This window comes from Pelodiscus sinensis, chromosome 7 (assembly GCF_049634645.1).
Source record: "Pelodiscus sinensis isolate JC-2024 chromosome 7, ASM4963464v1, whole genome shotgun sequence".
In the NCBI taxonomy this organism is placed as follows: domain Eukaryota; kingdom Metazoa; phylum Chordata; order Testudines; family Trionychidae; genus Pelodiscus; species Pelodiscus sinensis.
In genome coordinates, this window is record NC_134717.1 from 47,631,752 (window position 1) to 47,655,684 (window position 23,933).

The following is a 23,933-nucleotide window of genomic DNA, read 5'->3' on the forward strand; positions in this document are numbered from 1 at the left end:
ACTGCAACTACAATGAATACAGTGCATTATGCCAAGTTCTGGGAAGTTGTACACATTCCTTTGAAACATACATTATTGTCTACTCAGTAACAGGATAACATTCAAGTGGGATCACTGGTTACAATATGGTACTGTTTTAAGTTCTTATATAAGCTTTCCTTACATACCTTATCATTTCTGCGATATCCTTTGCGAAAATTTAGAATTAGCCTCTTGAGAATCAGTTCTCCAATATTTGGAAACTTTGAATTGATAATTGATACAACTGCTGCATAAACGTGTGTAAAGATTGGAGAGGCACTTTGTGCTTGCAAAATTGATCTAGACAGCAATCCCCTGTAAGTAAGAGTATGCACACATGTATAAGTACCAATAAAAAAAATAAAAAATGGTTTTTTTCCACCACCTACATTGTAACAGCAGCATATTCTATGTTCCAGATAGGTAAAGGTAGTTCCAAACAGTAGTTATTTTCATACTAAAACTACTATGACAGACTAAATCATATTAATGTTAACAGAATTACAAGTAACATAAATAAGATTTTTAAAATCAGTAGAATATGAGAACTAGAGTAGTTTTATCTTTGAAAAACATTAAACTTTCTAATATCACCTCTAATATCATTAGATCACAGACATTTACCTTCCCGCCCATCCCCCTTCTGTTCTGAAATTTGATTTGTCCTTTTCATGTGTGTTCATTTTTTTGATTGTATCCTTTGGTGTATATGGTTGTGCCAATTTTCTTCCACTATTTGATCTGAGGAAGTGGGTCTGGCCCACGAAAGCTCATCGCCTAATAAACCATCTTGTTAGCCTTTAAAGTGCTACACAGTCCTGTTTTTTGTTTCAGCTACACCAGACTAACACGGCTACATTTCTATCATTAAACTTTCTAGTTGTCTCTTTTTGCACCGCTATCATCCTCTTAACATAGTCCTAATTTACAAAAGCCATTCGTCTGCAGGTAGTCCACTTTAAAAAGGGGCAAGTGTAAATATACAGAACACAATGGAAAATTGTATATTGGGCCCTCTCCAATGAAGATTAAACCTAGTTAAATTTCTTAGAAGAAATAGCATTGAAATAATAACTATACTAAAAATTAACTTTTTACTAAGAGTGCTCAAATAATCACTAAAGTGATTTACACTTCCAACTGATCTAAAAAAAGATAAAATGAAGATTAAAATGAAATCCTTTCAGAAATTTCTCTTGATGACATTCTGGAAAAAAGTCATTAAAAAAAAAGCTCTGCTTTTAATTTTTCAACTTATTTTAGAAAAAGTAACATCAGAAGCAAGATACTCACTATAACTTTATTATTAAAAAGTGAAAGATTAAATGGTTTGGGAAAATGGGGGAAAAGCACAAAAGTTAAAGTACAAAAAAGTTACCCCAATACAAACTCTAGCTAAAACAATCTGAAAGCTTGTAGTAGTTACATAATGTAATTGAAAAAACATGAGGGCAGAAAGTGTCACTAAAAATTAGATGAAAATGTATGTAACAGTTGATATTCAAAAAGTAAACTAACACCTAATAAGAGTAGTTCTGTTGCTACCCTGCTTTTTAAACTACAGTAATTAGTAAGTGTGTGAAAAAACCATCTTTGCGACATGAGAGTTCATCTGGCCTTGTTCCTTACTCAATTGACTTAATATTTGTGACAAAATAATCACCATCACTACAACTAATTATGATAAAAGATTATGACTTTTAAAATTATGAGTACATTCAAAAGCAAATGAACTTCTCAGGAACAGAAATCTTATTTCCATGTGATGTTACTAACCCTCCCACCCCATCAATCCCCTCCTCCCATCCAGTGTAAGACTAATCAAGAAAACAGGATGTTTCAGCAAGACCAGAATAGTCTTCAAATTATAATGCTATGAACTTTCCACAAATACATCAGCAAACCTCTATAAACCATAATTATGATTTGAACTAACAGCTGGGACAGAAACATTGCTTTTAAAAACCTAAACTGTAAGAAGGAGAGGAGATGATCAAATGGTTATTTTAGCTTATTTTCCTAGCCAATAAAGGTGCCAACTGATAACAAGTTGTTCCAATTCAACATATTTGGGAGACTCAGATAAAAAAAATCCAACACATATACTGTTGCATGTGAGGATTTAAGTGCATTGGCAAAGCTATGAGAAGCTAACAAAATGTCTGCCACTGCCTAGGAATGCACAAAGTTAACTGGTAAGCATCACACTTAACTGGTTATGCTTATGGGATAAGTGACTGATTGGCAGACTCGCTGGGCAGGAGTGGCACAACGAGTCCAGCCTGACCTGACCCCCCCCGACATATAAACGGAGGGACCTGATTTTTAGGGGGTGTGGGAGGAGAAGGGAGAGGAGAGGCACAGAGACTCGAGCAATCTAACAGCAGCCGTTAGGTCAGAGATATTCTTCCCTGTCTATAGGTCTGAGAGAAATGGACAAGTACAACTGTGAGTAAAGATGGTCCAGCAATCACTGTAAATACCCTAGAACAGGGCTCTCAAATCAATTGCCCAAGTAGTTCCACAACCTGGCCTACATGCAACTGCCAGCATGTGTCCGTACCCTTTCCCCAAGCCCAGCTCCTGCTTCACCCTGCCTCTTCCTGACCCTGCTCTGTCTTGTCCCTTCCCCCTGAGGGATATGGTGCCAGAGCAGAACAAGCTGCTGCATCACTCTGCTTCCCCACCACTCCCACTGATGCAGCCTGCCCAGGACCCTGCAGGGCAACTGGAGTATGGCTCTGCACACACCTTCCCAGGCCACAGGATGTGCTGGCAACAGCACGGCACTAGTAGCCGCTCTAGCCCTACTGAGCTTCCAGTACTTGCGGTAGTGACCTTTGGTGTGCATGTGCTAGATCACCTGAGGGCAGCGGGCTGGGCAATGCGCATGACAGCGGGGCCAGAGGGAACACGTGGAGAACCCCACTGCTTCCTCAGAGCCCTGCCAGAGGGGATGTCGGCTAAGAGGATTTGCTGACTGGCAATGACTCTAAGTTAAATTAAATTTGGGACCCCTGCTTTAGGATTTGGGAAAGCTGAGTTCAAATCGCTGCTCTGCCACAGACCTCCTATGTGACCATGACCAAGCCACTTAATATTATTTCCACAGACATGGAAAGGCTATTTCCCAACTTCACAGGCGTATTATAAAGATAAATCCATTAAAAATTACAAGGCACTCAGATGACGGGGCCACAAAAGTCCTCGATAGACAAGATGTGATTGTTACCTGCACTGTAATTAATCTAAAATAATCACCTTATCTAAATTAATTTTTTCAAAGTGCAGATGTCATGTACGCTAGATTTTTGTTTTCCTATGACAATACTATACTTTTACAAAACCTTATTTTACTGGAAAGTTCATGCCTGCTATTCTGAAGATATGAAACAACCTTCAGCTTCTAGGCAGAAACAGTGAAGACTGGTGTTTGGAGAGTCAAGGAGACCGAGGTTATTCTTTCCCACTAGGTCTGCCACAAGTAGGCTGTGGTCAGCCACATGAATGAGAAATGCCCAGTGATCAGGAATTTCAAAAGGAATTTCAAGATTTATTCTAGTGCTTGAAATGAAATTATTTCTACTCATCCTGCTCCCTAAACTTCTTTAATAACTCAACTATTATTTAGTCTGCTCTTCCTGCCTCAGAAGATGTTACTGCTGCAGTGTGTGTAACCACAAATACCATTGAGATTTTCTTGTTCTGTTTGGTACAATTAATCTAAATTGGGAAAGTAAAAATATTAAATATTCCTTCTCTACTGTATGCACTACCACCAGGTTTTGTGACTGTAAAAACATTTTCTGTCTTGGACTAAATCCCCGTTTTATTTTCTCTAAAAGCTCATTAAATAAGAACACCATCATCCTTCGATCAGAGTCATCCTCCTACAGACTGAACCTTTCTAGTCCAGCACCTTTGGGTCCTCCGTTGTGCTGAACCAGAGAATTTGCCAAACCATCGGAGGTCAATCTTGTCTTGTAGCATTGACAACACTTCCACTGCTTATTGAACTCTTAGGAGTAAATTCAAGTTAAGTAACAGCACCTAACACAGAGTCAGGACAGGTGGCTGTAAAACTTTATGGGACTGCAGGAAACTTTGCCACATCCATGATAAGTGGACAGCCAAGTAACTAAAATCGCGTTGGAGCATGTATGTTGCTGGGCCAGAGAGAGTGCCAGACTAGACAGGCTCAATTTGTACAATATATGTATTTGCTTCTTTTGACTGTACAATTATACCTGCTCTCAACAATTCCATGTGGTTTTGCCTTTTTTACATTATGTCCAAATGTTTAAAACAAGAAAAGCAGATACCATATTAAGTGAGGTGAAAAGGATCAGCAAAGATATTACTTACAAATTGACCATTCAGAATTGTTTTCAAGGTTTTAACTCAGTTTTTCAGTTTTTAAAACAATTTAATCATGAAAGAATTTTGACGCTGCACAAAATACAAATAACCTGTTGAATAAGTGTTAAGAACTATTAAAAACCTATATACAATTACTTAGGCCGACAAAAGACAGAAATATGTCTGTTGTAAGATACCTGAAAAAAAATCAACAGAATTTGATTTTGGCAGATCAAGAGAAGAAATTAAAGGCCCTCCATTTAAATCTGGAGGGTGTTACACAAATGACCTCCGAGGCAAGAATACTCTCAATCAAAATCCAAAATGTAAATGGTTCCAAAGATCAAAATATTGAATCATCATGAAAACTAGCAATAAATCTGGTCTTAGAAAAATTAGCATAATATGCTAACAAAAGCAACACAAGCAATGCTAGAGTTTCCGTATGGCTTGAGAACACATTGCAGTTGCCCATTCCACAGCTTATAAAGGCAAGAATAGTTATGGCACAGCACTCAGACAGCAGTGATCACAACACACTAGTAGATTATAGTTTTTTAAAAAGTGCTTTTCTCAACTGATACAACTAAATTTACAGACTGTAATTAGAAATTAAAAAGTATCCCTAAAATGAAAATAAACCCTTATTCTGTTTTCTCCAACCTGCCAGCAGCAATGTATTTTCTCAGAAAACAAACCATACTTGTTTTCCGTGCAGGTTCTTCTGTTTTATAAATTTCAGAATTATTTAAAAACCTGACTATTGTTAGTTACTCTTAGCATTAGTATTCATTAGGGATGTTAAACACTAGTCGACTATCGGATAAGCATTTGCCAAGGTGGCGTTTCTGCAGATCATCTGTGCGGTGGTTGCCCCTTCAAAATGCTGCCTCTGTGCATTTCAAAGGGACAGCAGTGGAGCCCGGGATCAGCTGGGGACTCCCCAACTGATCCTGGGCTCCACGCAGCACTTCCCGAGAGCCTGGGGAAGTGCCTTGTGGAGCCCAGGGTCAGCAGGCACCCGAGAGCAGCCCGGAGTCAGTGGGGCTTCCCGCAGGCCCCGGGCTGTACACAGAGTTCCACATTCCTCCTTTGAAATGTAGGAATGCAGAAGTGCCTATCGACTAGTCAAATTCCATCGACTAGTCAATTAACCCACATTCTAACATCCTTAGTATTCGTTACAATTATAAATAGAAAAACGAAAAGAATTATTTATAAAGAAACAATCATTTGACACTTACCTTCCTCTTACAATATTTTCTTGAAGTAGTTCATGGATGATATTTTCTATATTAGAAACGTTCACCTTATTGACAAGACCATTGATTGACTTCTTCAGGGCTTCCCAACTCATCCTTTGATATGCTAAGCTATTACGAAAATTTTTCATTACTAATACAGGTATAATTAGGGTCAATATAAATGCACTTTAATATACCAAAAATGGTAAATAAGAGCCAAAGGAGCACTGCTTATAATATATTTTGCTGCGTTTTTCATTTTGATGTTATGATTATTTGTCTCTGATATAGAGGCAGCAGCGCAGGGTAGTGGAAGAGCTGCATGTAACTAAGCGACCAGGCTCATAGTTTGAAGGTTAACAAATGAGACCAGGCTCATCAGTTAACTGCTTACACTATCATATCCTTACTCTATACCCAATAACAACTGTATAACTAATGACAAAATATGGTTTTCTAGGACAAAGAAAAAGAAGAAAACTATTAGAGAAATTTTAATTAAGCACTGGAAATGAAGAGACAGAGGAATGTTTAACTGTATTATACTGAAATTATATTTTTTTTTAAATTGCAAGAATGTAATTAAGGGTTATCTGCAAAATTTAACAACAGATTTTTGAATGACTTCCTAGGAAATTGTGAAAAGGTATTAATTTTCTTTACAAAGAAAGTTATTTTGGCATATTTATAGTTCCTACCAAAATGACTTTGTAACAAAGAAAAAAAAAATCTCACAAATACATTACTCATACTGTTTCCAAGTAATCCGGATTCCTATTTATGAATATGTACGCTTAATATTTAGTGAGTGTAGATATGAATCAATTCCACATTCTTAGTGACTAAAATAATTCCAGTAGTACTGTAAGCATTTATAAATGAAGAGAGATATCCCGAAACTATTTTACAGGACAAAATATCAATATACATTTATGCTACATATTTATATGCTGTGTTTTATTGTTTACATTTCAATGCTAGGTCACAACTCCAAGAATTATAGCACATGTCATTGCTTTCTCTGCATTTCACAGGTTCTGAACAACTTTCATGTCTGATCAGGCAGTCAAAGATATTTTACACTTCTGTTTTACAATGCTCTAGTATAGCAGTAAATGCGGCCAATTGTGAAATTTTGTAACTTTCACTTACCTATTTTTATCGGTAATCTGTTCCTGCATCATCCGGAGCTTTGCTGGAGGAATATAAGCACCGCCTGTGCGGGTGAGGATAGGATCTAGCTCTTCTTTTCTCTTCTTTGAAGGAGGTTCATCATGAATAAATGAGCTTTGCTGCACTGATCTTTCTGGACTTTTTCTATTTGGTGAAGGGAATTTTTTCAGTTTCCTTCGATCATATTCTCTCTCTCCTTCCTTCTCTTGGGGAGTCTCTCTCCCCAACCCTCTATCAGATAAAAGTTGGAAAGTAAACATGTCGAAAGATTCCCATCTTAAGAAAATGAAAGCTGTCCAAGAGTTCAAACCAAGGTCAGTGTAGTTGTTTAGTTTCAATCAAAATATTAAGTATTGAAAACTATGTTAAGCAGCATGAACACTATATTTCCTTTTCAAAATATTTAAATACTTACCTGATTTCCATCGTTTTGTCATCACGCCCCTTTCCTGAATGTTGTTCATCATACTTATGGTCAGAGTAACCTCTGTCTCTCGGAGACCAAGACCTCTCACGCTCTCTCCTAACACAAAACAAAAATCTTTTTAGCAAAATTTTAAGCAGCTTCTGGTTTATAGGAATCATACTCTCTGGGTTTTTTTTTCCAGTCATGGGTTGCACATATACTGATATTTAAAAAACTAGCAGGCCCTACTTTTGTACCAATGAACAGAATCTCACTGTTAACATATTAATTAACAACATAATTAAAGGCAGAAAGATGCACACTTTTAATCTGACAAGGGTGTAACCTTTAAAAAAAATTATAAAAGAAAAGTCAGCAGTTAAAATGATAAATGGTAAGGAAATTAAACAGTGAGTGTACTCAGCACTATGCAAGTCGCAAGACTGCCCATTGAACGTACTTATTCACCTTATTTCTGTCGTCTTTGTTTAATCCATGCAAAGCTAAGTATACCCTATATATTGGCATAAAAGGAAACATTTTAGAAAACAAGGACAAGTGTAGATTCCTGCACTTGGGACGGAAGAATCCCAAGCATTGTTACAGGCTTGGGACCGCCTGGCTAAGCAGCAGTTCAGCAGAAAAGGACCTGGCATTACAATAGATGAGAAGTTGGAAATGAGTCAACAGTGTGCCCTTATAGCCAAGAAGGCTAATGGCATATTAGGTTGCATTAAGAGGAGCATTGCCAGCATTAAAAGGATTATTCTCCTTTATTCGGCTCTGGTGAGGCCACATCTGGAGTACTGTGTCTAGTTCTGGGTCCCCCCACTATAGAAAGGATGTGGACGCACTGGGCGACCAAAATGATTAGGGGGATGGAGCACATAATCTATGAGTAGAGACTGAGGGTTTGGGGTTTGTTTAGTCTGCAGAAGAGAAGAGTGAAGGGGGATTTGATTGCAAGTTCCCTTCAGGAAGCTGAAGGCTGCTAAGAAGATGGAGAAAGGCTGTTCACAGTAGTGACGGATGGCAGAACAAGGAGCAATGGCCTCAAATTACAGTGGGAGAGATCTAAGTTGGATATTAGGAAAAACTATTTCACTAGGAGGGTAGTGAAGTACTGGAATGGGTTACCTAGGGAGGTGGTGGAATCTCTATTCCTAGAGGTTTTTAACTATCCGCTTGACAAAGCCCTGGCTGAGTTGATTTAGTTGGGATTGGTCCTGCTTGGGCAGGGGGCTGGACTTGATGACCTCTTGAGGTCTCTTCTAGCTCTATGATTCTATCACAGAATGTTTCACTGTAAGTGAAATGGAAATTAAAAGAAAGTTACCCTGAAATAATTCATTTCATGCCTGATGTGTGTTAAATAGCATATAAAATGACATTTTTGAGTCTCCAGTTGACATCTGCAGCCTTGCAATAAAGTGACAATTGTGATTAATAGCAATGGCGCCATGCAACAGACTGAAATCCAATTTCCATTGTAAAGCTCTCCAGAATTTAAAATGAAAGCTGAAGAGTTTTAAAATCTTTAATTAAAAATATTCAATTACTGCTCTCCCATTTCCATTCATAATTAATGATATTGTATTATGTCTATAAGTATGTATGTCATGTTAATCTATTAACATGAGTGAAAAATATGGAACAAAAATGTGTATCATTGTATTTATCTAATCCACTCTCAAAGATTAATAGTAGTTAAAAGTACATTAAGGCAATTAAAACAAACTGTTCACCTGTCTTCTGGAGAGGAACTTCTCCGGTGAGAGCTTTCTCTTCTTTCATAACTGGAGCCATGCTTTAAAACAAAGTATTAAATTATTTAACACAATAAGACATTTTATATAATGGTATATTTATTATTAAGCATCCCTATATTATAACAAGGATTATTTTAATGTTCTCCCACTCTGAAATTTTATACCAATTCTCATGCCATCCCCTACACTTTGAACAGTCTCCTACTGTACCAACTGTTTAACAAAAGCTCTCCCTTTCTTTCTCCTTCAAATTTCTATTTAGAATTAATATTTTCCATGATGTCCCCCTATATGTCTCCCCTCAATTCCTGTTAAGTTACCTCATTTTATCTGTCCAAGTTACACTGTACCCTTTGTTTTACATTTTCTAAACTACACATTTAATATTTAAGCAATTCTATAACTGTGATTTTAACCTTTGAAAAGTGCAATCACTTTACAAATCTATATCTACAAACACTTCACCGTGAAGTTAATACTTCTGGTCATAACATAAACCAGAACCACACAGTCATTCAAAATTATCAAAAGTACACTTACAATAGACCTACAAAAGAAGTTACAAATACATTTCTAAAGCTTGCCAAGCTCTCTCATAATTAATGTAGCTATGCTAAGCAATCATCTCTGTTGAATTCTACCCTTTTATCGTATCAAATTACCCACAAAATGGGATTTCTGATTCACCAGAAACACAAATTGATACTATCTGGCCAAAAAAGTCCACATAAACCAAAACAAGAAAAACCAAAACAAAACCACCTTTGAGTGGAGTAACACATCACCTTGATACAAGAAGAGGCCATACCAAAAGCTGTTTACAACATTCCTAAATTCTGTCATGTTACCTACCAGCCCTGTGCTTTTGGGAGCCAGGGAGTGACATTCATGGAAAACCATCCCCCCCCTTTCCTCTTAGGCCTCTGCTAGAATCAAAGACAAAGCAATGAAAAGGCCTGAGAAGACACACCTAAACTGCTTCAGACAAGGGTGGTACAATTAAGGAAACACCCCAGCCTCATTTGCATTAAAGAAGGAACAGAGGGACATCTCATTAGCATACAGAATGGAGAGCAGCTCTTCCAAGGCAGGAACCGCAGTGAACTATGGGACACCGAAAGCAGAGAAGCACTGCCTGATGGGAAATCCCTGCTCCAGATGCTAATGAACCTAGGCCTGCTCACACCCAAATTAGTCATTATCAGACCAATTCTAGTAACAATCCTATTGACATCTAAAATACTGAAACTGCCTAGTTGCATTGTGAGCTCGTTCAAGGAACATCACCCTTAACCAGGGGTGATCAGTCTCTATTCTCTCTCCTCTTTCTCTTTGAACTATCTCTATAAAACTCCTATCCTTGCCCCAAGAAAACTGTTCTGATACCTGGACTTAAACTGCATCAGTTCCATTGAGACTTCATCATCTCCTGTCTGATCGTGCTGGAGGCTCTGTTCTGCTTGTCTCCTGCCCTCTGGCCCCCCCGGCTACCATCATCATCTGGGAACCCCGATCAGTGCAAGCTCCATGGAGTGGTGAGGTCTCTCTCTCTCTCTTTCATCAACTATGTCTCTAAGCATAACCTCCTGACCCTGCCCTATGTAAACTGTTATATGGTTACCTAACATTTGTAATCAGTTTCAATTTAGATTTAAAATTGTAATTGTTAGATTTAATATTGTAACTTTTTGATATCTATTCACTAATTGGAAATAAATCACTTTCATTGTTAAGCTGGTTGCTTCTCTCTCTTTTGCTCACTCTTCCTTAAGGGGTGTTGTTTTGGCTTCCCCATTCGCTCTGCAACGCTTCTTGTACCCAAGCAAAAGATCCCTGTAGTGCCCAAAATCCTGTGGGGTTTGCTCATCGTGTGGTTTACCAGTGAATGACTGTGGTATGAAATTGGAGATAGGGGATGCTGAATCTGGGGGCTTATGAGGATGGCAGCTTAAAGTGCTGTTTAATCCAGCCCACGGAGTCCAGAGGCACATGAGGGTGCAGTGTGGCATTGCTGTGAAACCCAGCCAGCTGAGTCCAGGGACATATGAGGGGGTCAGCTTGTGAGTGTCCTATCAGATTAGTGGGTGTGAGTGTCTGTGTGTTGCAAGGTGGTAAGAACCCCGTCCTGAGGAACCTAGTGCCTGCGGTAGAGCTCCAGTGGGAGGGGGAATTGGCAGCAGGGAGAATTCAGCTCCATATGAGAGCACAAGTAAACACAAACAGCACACTGATAGAATTGTTAACCTTCCCCCAGTCCCATAAGTGTAACCCTGATAAATGAGCATACCCCAGAGTATTGGGCAAATCTGGTAACAGTCATCAGTACTCATTCAGAATATATCCTGATCATGGTTCCCTCTAAACTGCATGATAGCACAGCTCCACAGCTGCTTAATGAGCCCTGCCCAGTCAGGGGCTTAGAGCTCCATTAACATAGCTGCCTGGCTGGGGTATAAGGATGTTAAACATCGACTAATGTTAAGGATGTTAAATATTGACTAGCAGCCATAGGGCTATTGCTGAACTTCAAAGGTGAAAGCACCGCAAAGCGACTTCAAAGGCGACTTCCCCATCTGATCTCGGACTCTCCGCGGCTCTGCCGCTTTGAAATGCTGCGATGAGTCTGATGCCAGGCTCCCTGCGGTGTTTCAAAATGGCAGCTCTGCATGGAGCCGTAGGTCAGTGGGGAGTCCCCAGCTGATCCCAGGCTCCGCACAACATTGTCGCTTTGAAACACCACGTGCAGCCTGGGGACACTGCAGCTGGCCCTGGGCTGCAGGCAGCGTTTCAAAGTGACAGTGCCACATGGAGCCTGGGGTCTGGCCTCAGGCTTCAAGCAGCACTGCTGCTATGAAGTACCCCATCTTCCCCCCCCGCCCCTCCCCCGTCAGTGATAGGGGCATGGGAAGGGGGGGGAGAAGAGAGAGTGATCAGTCAGTCCTTCACATCCCTACTGAGGGAGGGGCGATTCTTCCTCAACTACAGGAGCAGCTCCCTGCTGAGGACAGAGCAGCAAGTCTCTAGACTTGAGAGAAACTAGCTGCTCTGTCCTCAGCAGGGAGCTGCTGCTATAGTTCAGGAAAACGTGCCCCTCCCTGCGTGTGCAGCCCTGAGCCCCTGGCAGAACTCATTAAGCAGTTGTGGGGCCATTCAACAGTGGCGCAGCTTAGAGGAAACCTTGATCCTGACCCTCACTCCCATCTATAAGGAGGACAGCATGCTCACAAATAAGCTGGCATACTAGTCCCTATATCACTTTGGAGCCAGTCAAATGTAAATTTAGAATGCTAGACAGAGGCTGCCAGCTCCACTCCGGGGAGCCAGCTGCAGAGCCTGCAGCAAGGCCTCCTTCCTCGTAATGGGGCCAGAAAGGGCTGCTACTGGCCCTGAGCCCAGGGAAGGTGTGAGTTCTGCAGTATAATGCAGATTTATGGTTTACACAGCAGAACCCATAGCGCATGTAACCACCATGAATTTTTACATTGCTACGTAATACCTACATGAATGAATGCTGAAATATCCTCCCTTACAGGGTCCAACTGGGATGACCCATGCTGGCTCAATGAGCCAATATTTTGATTTTTTTAAGATGACATTGTGTGTTCCAGAATCTCAATTTATTTTTTTAAAAGCACATTTCTAATTCATACATTTGAAAGATACCCCTCCTCTTCATTCTATAGAAATATCGACAATGGTACAAAATGGGCCAGTTGCGCCCATACCGATCTACAATCGGATTTGCACTGAAAAGAATCCCAGCATAAACATAATCCTTAACATAATCAATGCAATGTCTGTATGAGTTTGCAGACAATCTGAAAAATCAGCTGAGAGATATATAAACTGCCACAAGGATATCAAGAGTTATCAAGTCCAAAAAACATTTAAACATTAAAAATGTAACTATTTTACTGCTGAACAAATCACGTAACAAAGCAAGCAAAGGGAGGATCATATCATGAACATCTATGATGAGCACTGCTTTTTCCCTTTCCAGTCTAATTTATGGAGCTGAGCCCTTTGGGGAGCCAAGCTCAGCAAAATATGCATGGATCATATTTTGAATAACCGTATGATCTACTGAGAGTGGTGTCTGACTTTTGCATCTCAAGCGGAAAGCTCATGGCATCCTCCTCCCTCTAATCAGGGGTTGCTCTGGCTGGCTAGCTAGAGCAGCCCATGTCTGTGGCAGGCCCAACCCCCAGTTCCCCCACTCCAGGTTACATGCTGGCTCCCAGAGAGCTGGCTGTAGAGCCTGCATCCAAGCCTCCACAGCTCATGTAACTGCTTGGATTTTTAGTGGTTACATTTTTAAACATATTTTTACATCCATATCATGAAACCAACATTCTAGAAGAAAGTCTATCTTTTCAGACATAAGTTTCACTTGCCACTATATTCCTTTACTGCACCTGTCCATTTTGAAACATACAACAGTCACTTTCTGAAAAGGGCAGGACCCTTCATTGTAAGAAATAAAGTTTTCAGCTACCAGTTTAGGAGAAAGAATGGATGGCTAACAGTTTGCAACTACCATTGTACTTAGCCATCCAATCTTTCTCCTAAATTGGTAGCTGAAAACTTTATTTTCAGTCGTTTGGTGTGCTTTTAGAAAGATTGTCTTTTTTAAAAAAATATATATTTTTTTATTTTTGTCTTTTTGGTCTTAGGCAGAGGGGAAGGGCAAGCTGCCATGGGTGCCATGAGCTAGAGCTGGTGGGGGCAGCCTGCCACGTTGGCAACCTACTGGGGGGGGCAGGATGCGGCCTGGAGAGGGGGGTAAGGCTGTCAGGAGGCGGGGAGGGCAGGGGCACCGGGAGCTGGTGAAATTCCCAAGCCGAACAACATTTGTGGTGTGGCAGGACCATGGATGTTCATAGACCAGAAAGTCTGTTTGATGGTAGCAGGGCCCAGAGCCTATCCAGCAGCAGGGGAGCCAGTCGCAGAGGGGTGGGCTCAGGGGCCTGTGGCAGAGGACCTCTCCAGGTCTGGCAAATTCCCTCATTCAGGACCGGAACCAGGGTGGTCCAACTTGCAATATCCATCATCATAACCCAGAAAAAGATTGAATCAATTTGCTCTGTTTTCCTTCCCCTTTCATTTCTTCCCCCCATTTTTATACTCCTATTTCCCTTCACATCCTCCCATTTGAACACAGTTACCATTTTTTCACCTTTCCTTCTCTCTATAATCCTCCACTCACATATGATTTCTATTGAACTATTTTTATCTTTTCTCGACTTCTCCTTGCACTTCATTCCCTTTCCACATGGCTGCCAAGAGCACTTGGGACGTCTGTTGTCAAGATCACTCTTACATGTTGTGCAACAACTACTATTTGCTGGTTCAAATAATAATAATGCTTGTTCGTAATTTACTTATATACATACATACACACATACTCCCTCCAATATATGCTGCAATTCCTAATTAATTGAAGGGAATTTGTGTTCATATATCAAGGGGAAAATAGGTCCTTACACACTAAACTCACATAAAAATATCAAACAAAGTTGTACTTCTCCTTAAAAGTTAAAGCTTCACAGTACTTACATTTATTTGTGCCACCCTACTCTTCATGTTTTCCTCTAGCTCACTTAAAGTTCTGAACTTGTAGAAATAGTGATAATGTATTCAACTCAAATGTGGGGTCTGCTAGAAAAAAAAGTTTCACCTATAAAAGATAAATAAGACATTTTATAATTGATTAAACAATATTTAGATTTATTTTTTAAAAAGGAAAAACAATCACTGGAGTAATGATATTTACAAAACTTTAAGAGAATCAATTTTAGGAAGCATCTCAACAAAAACATTACCTTGAATATTTATAGATTCACATAAATGTAATTTTGGTTATGTTTTTATCTGCTAAAAATAGAATAGTATTTTTGTTGAATTTTGGTAAGTTCTACCAGAACATAAATATTCACTTAGAAAATATTTTATTCAGACAGATTTAAGACAAAATTCCAATTTAAAATTAGTTTTTAGAATAATCAGGATGATCATAAAGAACTCAAATATATTTCGAAACAATGACAGTATTAATTTCCATTCTGTGAACTGGATACTGTTCACCATAAAGAGTAGACTAAATGAAGAGAACTTTGTTTACAAAGCCTGCTTCCGGCTGCAATCTTGTCATTTTGTCGATTATACGTTTCAGTAAGACATTCCCTTGAACTCTCACCAGGGTAGCAAGGTTTAACCGCTTGATATAAAATCCACATTGGCAATGCTGAAAAGTAGCAGAAGGCTGAAGATGGTTCCAGTTGTTTTCATTTCATTATTTTAACAGCATTTCAACTGTAAAGTAACATTTCACAAGCTACAAAGAAAGAACTCACTGCAGCACCGCTTTTAAAAAAATCTGGGGAGAGGGGGAAAGGGTAAGATAAATCACACTCTTGTTGACTTTTGTCTTTTCTAATTTCCTAATTTAAACATCATTCCCTTCTATATAAAGGGACTAACAATAGGGGGAAAATCCATGCCCTCTCCCCCAAAAAACCACCCAAGACACAACACACCACGACATGGGAAGGCAGCACATCCATAACTTAGCAAATACAAAAAATACTGAATTCAGACAGGTTAAGTATATGTTTATGTTCTAAGTAATATTTTTCTTATTTAGGAGAATCTTGCCAAAATTCAAGCTTCCCTGCCTTTAGGATTGCAAGGGATGTGAAGGAGTAGTTGAATAGTCAGCTTATCGGGTAGTCAAGTTGACTACTTGCATTCCCTCCCTTGCTGCTTCTGATATGGAGACAGCAAGGCTAGGGTAGCAGGAGCTGGGGGGATCCAGTTTCCCCCAGCACCGTCTCTGCGGTGTGGGGAGGGTAAGGGGAAGCAGAAGTGCTGTGGCTCTGCCTTTTAGATGTAGTAAGAGCCACCTACCTGTCTCTTAGTCCTGGGCTCATGCGGCCCCCTGGAACTCTGCAGTTTAAATGTAGTACAGGAGTGGCCAACCAGTTAGAGAAGAGGAGCCAAAATAGCTGTGGACAGAGTGCGAAGAGCCATGTAGTATATATATTTTTTTTATATCTATGTAGATAGGTATAGTACACAAACATTCTAGACAAAAACCAATAAAAATGTCTAGTCATTTAAAAAATTCACGGCTAGTCCATATATCTTCAGAGAACTTGTCAAGGAACAAACCATCAAGTTAAAAAAAATACAACACTTTAAAAATACAGTAATATTCTCACACTACATAAAAAGCATCCTCACCATGTACAGTAAACTTCCGCTAACACTGGTCTACAATTTTTTAGAAGTCGTCTGCTCCAGAGATAAAATGTGCTATTTATTTTGTATTATGATGTGCTAAATTCAAATATGACAATTAAAACAATTGATTGGCTACTGTTTCCAAGATATTTAAGTTTTTACATTTTACGTCTATGTATATTGTGTAGATAGAGTTTTAATCATAAATTGTAAACCTAGATCTTTTCATGTGTTTATGGTTGCTTAACATGATAATATTTGACCTGCCCTGTTTATGTAACACTTTAAAAATCAGCAAAAGGGTTATATAAATAAAATTTATTATGAAACAAAAGGCAAAAAACTATTATGTACATAGTTTAGTCCTATTCAGTGTCTACTCGGTGCTTCTTGGCTTGTCTCTTGTATTCATTAAATGGAGCATCTCTTGTCACTGTCCATCAATAGTCTGCAAGCATTGATGGGCTCCATTTGTCCTGATAGTGTTTCTCCATTGTTGCAATGTCCTGGTGAAATCGCTCGCCGTGCTCGTCGCTCACTGCTCCGCAGTTCGGTGGAAAAAAATCTAGATGAGAGTGCAAAAAATGTATCTTTTTGACATGTTGCAACCAAGGCTTTTGTATGCCTTGAGGAGGTTTTCCACCAACAGCCTGTAGTTGTCTGCCTTGTTGTTTCCGAGAAAATTTATTGCCACTAACTGGAAGGCTTTCCATGCCGTCTTTTCCTTGCCACGCAGTGCATGGTCAAATGCATCATCTCGAAGAAATTCACGAATCTGAGGACCAACAAAAACATCTTCCTTTATCTTAGCTTCACTTAACCTTGGAAATTTTCCACGGAGGTACTTGAAAGCTGCTTGTGTTTTGTCCATGGCCTTGACAAAGTTCTTCATCAGACCCAGCTTGATGTGTAAGGGTGGTAACAAAATCTTCCTTGATTCAACAAGGGGTGGATGCTGAACACTTTTCCTCCCAGGCTCCAATGACTGTTGGAGTGGCCAATCTATCTTGATGTAGTGGGAATCTCTTGCACGACTATCCCATTCACAGAGAAAACAGAAGTACTTTGTGTATCCAGTCTGCAGACCAAGCAAGAGAGCAACAAATCGCCACAAAGCTGCCACTGACGTTGGTCATAGTTTATGCACCTCAAAAGTTGTTTCATGTTGTCATAGGTTTTCTTCATATGGACTGCATGACCAACTGGAATTGATGGCAAAACATTGCCATTATGCAGCAAAACATCTTTAAGACTCGTCTTCGATGAATCAATGAACAGTCTCCACTCATCTGGATCGTGAACGATGTTGAGGCCTGCCATCACACCATCAATGTTGTTGCAGGCTACAAGATCACCTTCCATGAAGAAGAATGGGACAAGATCCTTTTGACGGTCACGGAACATGGAAACCCTAACATCACCTGCCAGGAGACTCCACTGCTGTAGTCTGGAGCCCAACAGCTCTGCCTTACTCTTGGGTAGTTCCAAATCCCTGACAAGGTCATTCAGTTCACCTTGTGTTATGAGGTGTGGTTCAGAGGAGAAGGATGGGAGAAAATGTAGGTCCTGTGACATTGATGGTTCAGGACCAGAAGTTTCATCCTCTTCCTCGTCTGAGTCAAGTGAGAATGATTCTGGTGCATCAGGAACCGGCAGTCCTTCTCCATGGGGTACTGGGCGTATAGCTGATGGACTGTTTGGATAATGGACAGTCCACTTTTTCTTCTTTGACACACCTTTCCCAACTGGAGGCACCAGGCAGAAGTAACACTTGCTGGTATGATCTGTTGGCTCTCTCCAAATCATTGGCACTGCAAAAGGCATAGATTTCCTTTTCCTGTTCAACCACTGGCAAAGATTTGTTGCACAAGTGTTGCAGCATATGTGTGGGGCCCATCTCTTGTCCTGATCTCCAATTTTGCAGCCAAAATAAAGGTGATCGGCTTTCTTAACCATAGTGGTTATACTGCGCATTTGTGATGCAAAAGTCACTTCACCACAAACATAGCAGAAGTGATCTGCACTGTTCACACAAGTACGAGGCATCTCTGCTCACTTTGGCTAAACAGAAATGCATCCCTTTGCAATATCAAATAAGAGACACAACACTGTATGATTTCTAGAGCTGATATAGGGCAATTTGTTCAGCAAAGTGATGTAAGCTTCGTTATGATTGCATCGTCCATGACTTCTAGGAATAACATGATGCAATTCATATCATGTATGACGCAAAACCAGCTTCAGATTGCATCATTCATTGTTTTGTCTAAAAAGCAAGTACTGTCCAAACCCAGTCATAGATTTATTCATAGATCCAGTCAAAGATGTATTTTAGTCATTTCTGGTTTAAATTGAGATCCCTTCCCTTTATAACTCACTTATCCTCTGCCATTTGCAAGTCAAGGGTCGTATATACTGACCCAATCGCATATCTTGAAAACTAGAGCCAATCAACAATTTTAAGCATCACTTCTGTTCTCAGTGACCCAGAATTAGTAATATTTGACTACATTTATTTCAGAAGCATTTTGGCTGTACAGCAGTGTAATCCAGCACCTTTAGGACCCAGGGAGTGCCGGATTATCGGATATGCCGGACTATCGAAAGGGGGGGTTTGACGGGGCGGAGATGTCCCGCACTCCAGTCCCACCGGCGGCCGCTTATCTGGCAGCTCTCGGGGCAGGGGGCGGGGTAACGGCGTCGGCCACGCCGCATGCTGTGGGCCGAGCGGTACAGGGGCTGGCCTACCAGCTGTGCGGCAGCTGTTCCTGCGCGGCAGCCCCAGCAGGACACCCACGTACCGCCTGGAGGTCGGGGGCCGACGTGAGGGGAGCGACGCCGGACCACGGCCTCACCAATGGACCGGAAGTGGGGCCACGCCGGAAGGGGCAGGACCCCACAGGACGGGAGCCGGCGCAGGGATTTAAACCCCGGGAAATGCCACAGAGAGAAGGCCCAGGGCAGCGGCCTCTCGCCAGGGACCAGCGGCGGATGGAACTCAAGACGAGGAGGTGAGCCCGGAGGCAAGGAGATATTTGACCGCAGAGAGAGGAAGTAGCCCAGGGCAGGCAAAGGGAGCCTGTGGGCTGGCGAGTTACGGCTGACGCCCCACAAGTCGGACCAGACAATAGAAGCGTCCGTGTCATTAGGGCCCCGGGCTGAGGTCTGTGAGAGGGGGTGGGCCCGGACCCCCCTCTCCCCGCGGTCGGTGCGAGACTGGCTCCCGCTTAAGGGTCAGAAAACCCCAGGCGAGCTAGGGCCCTGTGAGCCTTGGTCAAAACAGACTCAGACACCAGAGGGTGCTCGAAACGGTGAAGGAAACATGGGGACAGGGGAGTGTTACTAGGTGATACCAGGGCGCACGGTGCCATACATTTACAGGGGGCTATAATGGGCCTGGGATGGATGGGGGGCAGCGCTGCGAGACCAACCTGGCAGCACCCTAGCTGCTCTGCCCCAGACTTTCCCAAGTCAGCCGCTGCTGAAACTGACCAGCAGCTGACTCCGGTGCAGAGCAGCTCCAATTGTCCGGCTGCCTGGAGCACTTCCGGGTTTCAGGTGGTGCCGGACTAGCAGGAGTGCCAGACCACTGGATGCCGGACAACTGGAGTTCTACTGTATTTTAAATTTAACAATACTTCTCAGTTCAGTTTAGTTTTAAAAATCTCACAGGACATAATAGGGCAGTAAATTAACATAATTAAAAGTGCCTGTTTCACTCCACCTTGTTCAACTCTGGTATGGTTTCCTCATTTTTTTACGTATGAAGATTATGGCTTCTTTTATGGTTTTAAAAATTTAGGTCTGTCCCAGACTGCAAATATGAGAGGTTCAAAAACAATAAGGGAGAGAATCTCAGAATTGCTTCAGCCTAGCAAACAATAGCCTTGAATTTTCTTTAAAGAAACACAGTGTAAACCAGCTTCAGAGGAATAGCTGAGTTAGTCTATAACAGGAAAAACTTATAGTCTACTAAAACCTTAAAGACTTCTTCAGATGACATGAGTGTTGGAAGTCCAGATCCAAGAACAAACTATACTAATAAATTATTCTTGGATCTGGACTCCCAACACTCCTGTCAGAAGAAGCGGGTTGTGCCCACAAAAGTGTAAAGAAGGTCCATGCTGATTCTTTTTTTGCCCTGGACTTTAAATATGACAGCTGTATTGGCTGTTTTATTCTGTATCCATGAAGACTTTGAGTTTAAGGTGCTTCAGCCCCAATGCCTCCTCCCTCCCCCAGAGCCAGGCACCCCAATTACCACCTCCTCCTTTATCCCAATGCTTGGATCCCAGAGCCACCACCACACACTTCTCCATCTAGGTGTTGGGCACGCGTGCACAGAGCAGTCAGCCGTGAGCAGGCCCTGGGGCACGTGCACAGAACTAGCAAGAGCCATATGCAGCTCGAGCTGCGGATTGACCACCCCGATGTAGTAGGAGCTCAGCTCCTACCACATTTATACTGCAGTGCCACAGCAGGGGTAGCAAGTGCCTCCCCTGCTTTATCGATTAATCAAGTAGTTGATGGAAATGCCATCAACTACCTGATTAGCAGATTAATCGTAATTTAACATCTGTAGCACAAACACATGCATTGTAAATGCAAATACTCAAATTGTGAAACCTGGCTGTCATGCAAGAGAAAGTGTGAGGGCAAGCAATGATGAGTGGTGGAAACCATTTTTCAAATACACTTGTCTTGAAATTAGCTTGGGCTTTTTTGAATATGCTGTAAAAGGCAGTGCAGCCTAAAAAGTAAAAGAAAGGCTATAAAATATCTCATCAAGACTCTAATTCACAGCCCATTTAAATTAACAGAAAGCTTTTCTTTGATTTCAAAGGGCTTTAAATCACAGGATGAACTTAAGATGCTGGAACCAAAATTTCCCCACAGTGATGCCAGTTTTTCTTGTGAAAGAAAAAAAAAAGTAATCTTAGCTACATCTAAACTGCATTAAGAGTTAGATACCTATAGGCAGTCCCCGACTTACGCGGATCCGACTTATGTCGGACCCACACTTACGAACGGGGCTTTTCTTGCCCCGGAGCTCACGGGTGGCGGGTCGCCGCCCGTGTCCTCTGGGGCAAAAAAAGCTTCTCCCGGTCTCCCTGGTCTGCTGAGGGGGGTCCAGCAAAGCCGCTGGACCCCCCCAGCAGACCAGGGACACCCGAGCAAAGCCACCGCCTGGGCGGCTTTGCTCGTTTGCCCGGGAGCAAAGCCGCCCAGGCAGCAGGACTCCTGCCACCTGGGCGGCTTTGCTCCTGTCCCCTTGGTCTGCTGGGGGGGGGGGTCCAGTGGCTTTGCTGGACCCCCCCCCAGCAGACCAGGGAGACAGGAGCAAAGCCACACGGGCAGCGGGGTCCCTTCGCCTGTGCGGCTTTGCTCGGGTCTCCCTGGTGTGCTGGCAGGGACTCCCCCCAGCACCCCAGGGAGACAGGAGCAAAGCCGCACGGGCAGCGGGGTCCCTCCGCCTGTGCGGCTTTGCTCGGGTCTCTCTGGTCTGCTGGGGGGGAGGGAGCGCAGCTAGTGCGCCCACCCCCCCCTCAGCAGACCAGGCTTTTGTTGCGGGACGCCTCGGGTAGAGCAGCTGGGGTGCTGCCGGGTTGGTCCTGTGGGAACCTACCGGGCAGTGCCCCAGCTGTTCTGTCCCAGGCTCCAGATTCAGCAGCTGTTGAAACTGATCAGGCTGATTCCAGGAAGCTGGGGGCAGAGCAACTCTGCCTCGGCTTCCTGTAGTCAGCCCCTGGTCAGTTTCAGTGGCAGCAGCTGAATCTGGAGCCAGTTCCGACCTACATACAAATTCAACTTAAGAACAAACCGATAGTCCCTATCTTGTACGTAACCCGGGGACTGCCTGTATTACAAAAATTGGCACCCAAAATACTAACCCCTCCCCCCAAAATCCACCAGTGGCCTGATAATTTAATTAGGCACTGCCAAATGAAAATAGCCAATTGCAAGCTAAACTATGTTCTGACCCTGTTCTTTGGCAGGGATTGAAAAATGTCACTGTTCTTTGGAGGGTCTCTTGAAGAGACCTTCACCAATTCCTACTGCACATAAACCTTACGGTTGTGACAAACTCCCAAGTGCCTGCCAACAGCCAGCAAGCCCCAAGACCTCTATGATTCCTGTAGCTTTACCTGCCTTCTTATGGCTACACTACTAACACCACAGCTACTGAAAGGTTTTTTTCCTTCGATGTCATTTATCCACCTCTGAGAGGCTGTGTCCAGACTCAGGGGTTTTTTCGAAAAAAGTAGTCTTTTTTCAAAAAAACTTCACCTGCATCTAGACTACAGCCACATTCTTTCGAAATTAAATCAAAAGAACGCAGCTTTTCTTTTGACAGCGGAAAACCTCATTTCACGAGGAAGAACGCCTTTTTTCAAAAGTGCTCTTTCGAAAAAAGGCGTTCTTGAATGCAGACAGGGCTTTTTCGAAAGAGAGCGTCCAGACTGCCTGGGTGCTTTCTTTCGAAAAAGTGGCTTGCTTTTTCGAAAGTACTGCTTGCAGTCTAGATGCTCTTTTTCAAAAGAGGCTTTTTCGAAAGTATCTTTCTAAAAAGCCTCTTTCAAAAGAGGCTTGCAGTCTAGACGTAGCCAGAGAGGGCAGCCACGTCCACGGAAGAACCCCCCCCCCCCCCCCCCAGTCGTGCCTACAGCACGAGGCAACCACGGTGCTCGGGGCACGACACCACGCACAGCTCAGAGCAAGGCAGCTGGACTCGAGGCTTTTTAGCGAAGCCAATTGCGCAGAGGCCGGTGCTGCAGCCGGGGCAGCGCGGACCCAGACACAGACTCGTGAGGAGCCGAGCTAGCAGCTGGTGCGCTACCGCGGGGCTGGTCTCGGCGATGGCAGCGCCCGTGAAGGGGGGCTGGATGGGCGCTTAACCCTGGGACACCAGGGAGAGGTGGGGGGAGGTGGCATCCGCCCCGACCGCTCGTACCAAGGCAGCCCTCGGCAGAGCCGCCCCACGCGAAAAGGGACAGAGAAGGGCACAGCGGCCTGTGCGAGGTTCCTGCGCGGTTGGAACTAACCTCAGGCTCCCGAACGCCGCCATCCTACCGGAAGTAACATAACGTCCGGCGAAATGGGGGTGGGGTTTTACTGCCGGAAGTGGAGTAAAGCCTCGTTAATGGTAATAATTTTGTAACGCGATTTATTCGACGCTTAGCGGAGGTAAAATAACAGAGAAAAAGAAATGAAGAAAATAACTCGCCCTTCTCGCATCCGCCACGGACGCGCTCCCTCCTACGTCAGCAACATGGCGGCCCCGCAGTCTCAAATGGCCTCAACGACAGCTCCCAGCATGCACTACGCTGGCGAGTCTCTGGGCTCCCTCCAGGTCCGGGTCCCAGCGCCGCCCTCGCGGAGGGATTCGCTGCACGGGCTGTGCCTCTGACTCAACCGACGTGGAACCTGCCGCGCTGACCCCGCCACGTGCCGCCCTGGGGTCGGTGGCTCGGCAGGCAGCGGGAGTTCCCAGGCTGACCCATTGGGGTCTGAATGAATACGAGCCCCCCCCCCCCCCCCCAGTGCCCGCAGGGGTATTTTAGGGGCCGGAGGAAGCTCGCGCCTAGGTAAACCTACCGCTGAGTAACTGGGGCGTGGAATTATTAGGGGGACGTGCAGATCGGGGTCTTCAGGGGAAGGGCTGTTGGAAGGCTGAGCGTGTGCAAACTAACTTCAGCCTTAGCGGTGCTGTGGCTGGCT

General features: G+C 43.0%; 1 protein-coding gene across 5 annotated transcripts in view; it reads right to left on the bottom strand.

Annotated features, from left to right (window-relative positions):
* CWC22 (CWC22 spliceosome associated protein) overlaps positions 1–23,507 on the bottom strand; it is a 62,240-nt gene extending 38,733 nt beyond the window's left edge. The window contains exons 1-9 of one of the 5 annotated variants that reach the window (XM_075933743.1): positions 23,440–23,507; positions 15,879–15,976; positions 15,169–15,348; positions 14,529–14,649; positions 8,949–9,010; positions 7,213–7,320; positions 6,777–7,028; positions 5,625–5,753; positions 168–336 (exon numbers count right to left, since the gene is read on the bottom strand). In XM_075933743.1, the coding sequence (XP_075789858.1) occupies positions 168–336; positions 5,625–5,753; positions 6,777–7,028; positions 7,213–7,320; positions 8,949–9,010; positions 14,529–14,555 (747 nt within the window). In that variant the 5' untranslated portion in view covers positions 14,556–14,649; positions 15,169–15,348; positions 15,879–15,976; positions 23,440–23,507. The other 4 variants (XM_075933742.1, XM_075933741.1, XM_006119425.4 and 1 more) reach the window with 4 other exon arrangements.
* Between the last annotated feature and the right edge of the window lie 426 nt (positions 23,508–23,933).